At 42.5% G+C, this 6,200-nt stretch overlaps 2 protein-coding genes across 2 annotated transcripts; both read right to left on the minus strand.

Moving 5' to 3' along the window:
- Positions 1-1,225: 1,225 nt before the first annotated feature.
- Positions 1,226-4,253, minus strand: twist1a (twist family bHLH transcription factor 1a). The gene is made up of 2 exons (XM_079368921.1): positions 1,950-4,253; positions 1,226-1,695 (listed from the first exon to the last, which is right to left on the minus strand). Exon 1 carries the CDS (start codon positions 2,524-2,526, stop codon positions 1,975-1,977), a length of 552 nt encoding a protein of 183 aa, XP_079225047.1. The 5' UTR covers positions 2,527-4,253; the 3' UTR covers positions 1,226-1,695; positions 1,950-1,974.
- Positions 4,254-4,347: 94 nt separating this feature from the next.
- Positions 4,348-5,858, minus strand: LOC306839962 (pancreas transcription factor 1 subunit alpha-like). The gene has a single exon (XM_079368922.1). It carries the CDS (start codon positions 5,026-5,028, stop codon positions 4,570-4,572), a length of 459 nt encoding a protein of 152 aa, XP_079225048.1. The 5' UTR covers positions 5,029-5,858; the 3' UTR covers positions 4,348-4,569.
- Between the last annotated feature and the right edge of the window lie 342 nt (positions 5,859-6,200).

The following is a 6,200-nucleotide window of genomic DNA, read 5'->3' on the forward strand; positions in this document are numbered from 1 at the left end:
GTAACAGTGACATATTCTCCCTCAACAATGCTACAGAGACGGAGAACATGATATGAGGTGTTTGCATTGATCTTGTTTTTTTTTCATCTACAGCATGATTCGTCCAACTCATACAATACTGAAATAGAAAAATTGGAGATTTAAAATATTTCACTGTTAGCAAGAATCTATCTATATCTATCCAGTGTCAAATCACAGCAGAAGGAATCTCAAGACACTTTTCAAAAAGAGCAGTTCTGGGCTGTTCATAATGCATAATATTATTGTATTATTTCCACAGACCCTATACAGTAATCTACCAAGAGCAACCTGGGAAAGTTGACAAGGAAAAACGTTTTTTTAACAGGAAGAAACCTCGAGCAGAAACACAGTCATCGGTGAAAAGGGATTTGTGACAACCATCTGTAAGCCAAGACAGTTGGAAGGAAACAGGAAAAGTTTTAGAGGCATATAAGTATAGATATACTGTATCTCCCATTTAGTCACGCTACAAGCTATACACTTCCAAAATGCATGAAGTGTACTTCAGGACCTATTTTAGTGTAGAAAATATGCCTTATATTTTTTTGCCATTTCATTTCTAAAAGTGTTCTGAACAGATGCTTTAAAGTGTTTTGATTTTGCTCAAGAATACTTTATTATGCAGGGAGATACTCGTGGTCCATGGCCATCTAAGATGTAGAGAATTTCCATCTACACAAATGTGAATACTACAAATAAAGGCATGATTGGTCTTTCATGAATATTCACTTCTCTTGTTTCTAAGAATCAAAGTGTGTTCATAGGCTCTTCAGGTTGCATTATGACCTGTATCCATACTATCTTATCAATCAAAGCTGCTGTAGCACCTGCAGGAGACCCCCATGCTGACCTGTGGCTTCACAGGACATCTGGAAATATTGTGCATGCCTCCCACTGCTCAACATTCACCTTTTTTAAAAAAGACTACCAGCTAATTATGGCTTTCCCAGATCCCCCAGCTCAAGAAATCACTACAGAATAAGCCTATGAGATGTTTTCTTTTGCCTCCCCCCCTGGTCTGTGGTTTAGTTAACTGGGGATTCAGCAACAACCAGTGAAAATAAACTTTCCTGAATGAGCCCAAAGTACTGACACTATGGGAAATGAGTATGTTCAAAGACATTTGGGGTATTTTATGTATTATTCTTTCTGTTGAATCCTAATTTTAAGTAAAGAATATGCAGACAACTACAAGGTTAGAATGATACTTTCATTTTTAATTCAAGATATTATCAAATATTTACAACACTCAAAATGTGCAGACTGCAGGTCTTTCCAACATTCCGAGATATTCCAAAATAAATACGCTTTATTGGAAAGGGAAGGGAAATGGAATTTAGAGCCTGTGTAGAAAAATAAATAGAAGATATTTCATTTGCTGTGAGACATTGTCACAGGGAATGTGGAATGAGGTGTTTCTCTTGCGTTTCCAAACAGAATAGTTCCTCAGAGCTCATTTTTGTTTTTACAACATTCATAGTCGCAGTGGTCCTTCATATCAATCCTCTCTGTCCTAAGTGCTCCCTTGCAAACATTTCAGTCCATGCTGAGGGAAATATGAAAATCCTACTCTCCTCTCAGGCCTAAAACACAGCAGCTCAGCCTCATCTGTGATTGTCCAGTTTCAGTCCATCTGAAGAATTGGCTGGATCCACTGGTTATTTGGTGAAGAATCTGTAAAAGAAAAAAAAAGACAATAGAAATCAATACATGGAGATGAAATGTGAGTAGGCATCAGTTTTGTCCATGATTGTTCTGTTATCTACACTTCTTTCTGAAAACAGTCTTATTATGAGAAAAATAAAGGTAATTTTTTTTAGTAGTTATTCTTGCTTTTTCTTTACTCCTAGGTTGCAGTGTATAATAATGAACATGGGATCTTTTTTAGCACAGCTTTCCTCCAACAGGAAGAAAAGTGAAAAGCCTACCTGCTATTCCATCCACAGCAGCCCGCTAGTGGGTCGTAGTAGACAGGGACCATGCGCCCCCCATCCTCCAGACAGAAAACGCGTAGCTCAGCCGCTCGTGCGCCACGTAGCTGCAGCTGGTCCCTCGCCCGTCCAGCTCGTCGCTCTGCAGCACTTGACACAAAAAGTCGATATACCGGGCTGCGAGCTTCAAAGTCTGGATCTTGCTGAGTTTGTCGGACGGCAGTGTGGGAATGATCTTACGTAAAGACGTGAAAGCCTCGTTGAGGGACTGCGTCCGTTGCCGCTCACGGATGTTGGCCATCACGCGTTGTGTGTGCAAGTCATCGAAGGAGGGAATGGGGCTGCTGCTGCCTTCACTGCCGCCACTACCCGCGCTGCCGTCTCCTGCCTCGCTGCTCTTTCTGCATTTCTTCTTCCCTGGAGTCGGACTCTCCATGTCTCCCTCCTCGTCTTCCTCATCCACACTCCTTCGTGTCGCCCTCCGCTTCCTTGCGCCTCTCCTCGGCATCTGGCATTCTGTCTCTTCCTCACTGTTCCCTGCACTGTCCATTTGGGAAGGATTCTCTTCCCGCATAGTCTATGTCAAAACGTTTCTGTAGTTTCTGGCCCTTACAACTTCTGAACTTTATCCAACAAACTAGTTACCGCGTCAACAAACACGACAGGTAGGCTGATAGAAACCCTGGCCTGGACAGAGTTGTCTCGCGCGCGACAGAGATGGAGAGGTCTCTGCCAGACGAGGAGGGCCGGGGCTCTTATAATGGGGAGCGAGCAGGAGGATTTTGGGGAACGCTGTGATTGGGTGAGGAGGGGTGTAACATTATACTTCTGAAGGAGAAGGAGAGTTCAAGTTATTATATAAGGAATGATGGTTAAGACATGCAGGCTCCTTTACACGAGAGGTGTGGAAGGGGCGGTGAGTTTCTTTAAATAAGGATATGTATTTTTGCACAACAGAAAGGAGGACGAATTGCACTTCAAATTATTAAATTATGTTCAATGTAATACCTCAAAAGCACCTTTTGACCAATTTAGAAGTTTTTTTCTCGGTTTAAAGTGCCATATGATAAAACTCAAAAGATCTATTTTTCCAAATACTTTCTAAAATTGCTTCTTTTAACATTCACCTTTTTGTTTGTCTTACTGCAAACAAATAAAAAAGACAACAGAAATTACTCAGCCTGTTATCTGTCTCTCTGCACAGGTCTAGACACTAGCCTGAGAAGGGAGCAGCGGTGGCGGTGAAAAATATCAGACCTACTGAAACACAGGAGGTTGTCACAGCATGAGGCCTCTGCTTGTAAGCAGACCAATGTGTTTATTTTCCAGTCAGTGGCCCCGCGTTGATGTATGCGCTTAAATGAGGTCTGACTCCCGCAGGGATCTCGACACCGCGGCTCAGGTTTAAAAGACGGGCCTTTCCAGGGAGCTCTCAGGGCGGATCCGTCCTCACAGCGGGGTCGCTAAAGGCGGGGGACGGCTGAGGAGAAATGTAAACAGTAAATGTGATAAAGATGGACAGGGGGGAAGAGAGCGAGAGAGTCTCTAGCACGCACACATGACCACCCAGCTTTGGGCCCTTCCACGGTATAAATCCAGCAGAGGCAACTAGATCTGGCATTTTTTGGAGGTTATCTGTGGTGTGAATGCGTCCTTGGGGAGGTCTCACCTTTGATGGGGAAGATGACGCGCGTTTGTCATTTTATTATTATTATTATTTTATTATTAATATCTCTGTCCTACAACCAGGCTCTGACACCCAATTAACCATTGACTTAATATATCGATTTACACCTTGGTGACAATGATAAGGTAACACCATTCAGCGAGCCTGGACTTTACAATTTAAATCCACTGATTCTGCATTTGCATGTGGCTGTGATACCTTGATAAGGCTTTAAATTGGTAAAATACAATTTATTTATTTTTTCTGATGAAAAGCTTCCCTTGTTATTCTTACACCTGCCCGGTCTGAGGCCAGGTATAAGGCACGAGACTGTGTCGCTCTCCAGGGTACTGAAACAACACACCTGGTCATCCAGCCTTGTGGGAACCACTTCAGAAAATGCTGCTGTTCAGCCCTTAATTCTTTGGAAAGGTAAGTCATTAACAAACGCAACCTTTTAAAAAAAGAAAATTAAAAAAAGAGGTTATAGAAAACTGCTATTGTGTATTTACTGTATGATACTATGTGTGCTTTGACCTAAGATTATTGCTTTACATTTCTTTAGTTTTGCTTATACAATTTGGATGCAATTGGGATTTGAAAAACAGTTATTATATAGGCCTACTATTCATTTATTTCAATGCATCAACGGGCATTAGGGGGTCATTTGGAAGAATTGTTGTGGCTCCTTTAAATCTCTTTTATCAATTGGTGCATATGCAAATTAAAACTGCAAAATCAGTTGCAGTCCATGCTATACATCGAAGGAAACGGGGTTAAAACGGTAAAATACACTTTTAATAGTTTAAAATACTTCTGTAAAGTCTCATGCCTAGTTCTAAGAATTGCAGTTTGGAATGACGAAATTAATTCATCCGTCCAGTGCCTGTATTATTACGTACTGTACATCAGTGTCCAACTCTAACTGGTCCAATCTCCATGGAACAACATTCACATTGGATTATTTTCGATGTTTTGCTCCAGCAGGTCTTTCATAAATGAGATGTAGATGATAGCCAGACGGAGCGTGTCTATCCGGGACAGTCTCTTCTCGTAGGCAAACGTTGGAACTTTCCCCCTCAGCTCATCAAACGCCTCATTCAGGCTGAACATCCTCTTCCGCTCCCGCACATTGGCTGCTTGTCGCTGCACCACGGTGATGATCCTCCTGCGCCTGGACTTGTTGAGATGCCCGTGCGCCCCACGGCTGTAGTACCTGGGTGCATTCACCACCACATGCTCAGTGGTGTGCACGACGGTGTCCTGGTCCCAGGGTGAGGCGTCCAGGTGCGCCTGGTTGCAGGGACTGGATGGGTCATAATCCATCTGCTGTTTTTGTCCCATAGTGTATTTTTGCGGAAATTCCATCAAATTGAAGTCATTGACAAAATGAACCGGCGGAGAGTCCATTTAGCGGCCTTGCATCCCCGCATGAATGCCAAAAACATGTATATGTATGCAATTCCAACTAGAGCAAAATCAAAGCTGACACAGAAGGCTAAAATCTTTTAGAGACTGAACCAAGAAAGCATCTCAACAAGTACATCCCAAACTTTTCCGAATCCGGTCTGCGCGCCACAGGGTGAGATCCTATTTGGCTCAAGTCCAAGAGCCTATCCTGCTGTTTTAATATGCCTTCTCACAGCGCCAAATCTTTTAAGTGACGTCCCCTCGACTGGCTCTACAACCAGTCCATTTGAGACGCTTCTCGGCCGGTGCGTGGGTTTAATCCAAGCAGAGATGCGAAAGGGCCAAGAGGAAACTGGAGGGCCCAGCCGATTGAAGCGCACTCCTCCTGGAGGCCCTTAATGAGCTTCTGAAGAACAGAGCCTCTTGACGGAGGGTCATACAGTCATGTTTGCAGTGTCCCTTCTGCTTCAGAGGCTAAATAATGACACTTTTATCACTTAAACAGGCCAGGGGAAGACCAAATAGAACATTCCATAACAGTCGCTACACACCACACGCCTTTCTGTTGCAAATGTAAGCAAATAACTGTCCGTTCCCATGGCACGACTAAGTCCTCAGCGCAAGGGATGCTGGGAGAGACACTGCTAGCACTTCTGCACGGAGTCTAGAGAAATAATAGGACCGCTACAAATCTGCATTATAACATCAAATTTGATGTTTAATTGTCATTGATGAGGAGGATGACCTCTCAGTCCTGACAGAAACAGAAATAGTTTAAATCGTTTGAGCCATAGTTACTGGCCAAAGAAAATGTCATTCTTGTTTTAGGTTTCAGATTTATTCATACTTTATCCTGGTAGTTTCACTTTGAACAAAAATATGTAATATCCTAATATGTGGATACTGAGCAAGAAAGGTTTGCATTTAAAACAATGCCCAGAGAGAAATTGTCTTAAAGGCTATAAATAATTTTTAAGGAGTTACTTGTAGTTAAATCCAATGGCAGTCAGGGGCAACTCAACTATTGTGGTGTAAGTTTTAGAATATGCAGAATTCAGCTTGTATTGTGTTGGTGGTTTTAAAAGCCCACAAGTAATGACAATATTGTTCCAGGGGCTAGAATGAAAACTTGCAAGTGAAAAGAACAGGGCCAAATGATAATAATTGTGTTA

The sequence above is a fragment of the Symphodus melops genome (genome assembly GCF_947650265.1).
Source record: "Symphodus melops genome assembly, chromosome: 18".
Classification (NCBI taxonomy): domain Eukaryota; kingdom Metazoa; phylum Chordata; class Actinopteri; order Labriformes; family Labridae; genus Symphodus; species Symphodus melops.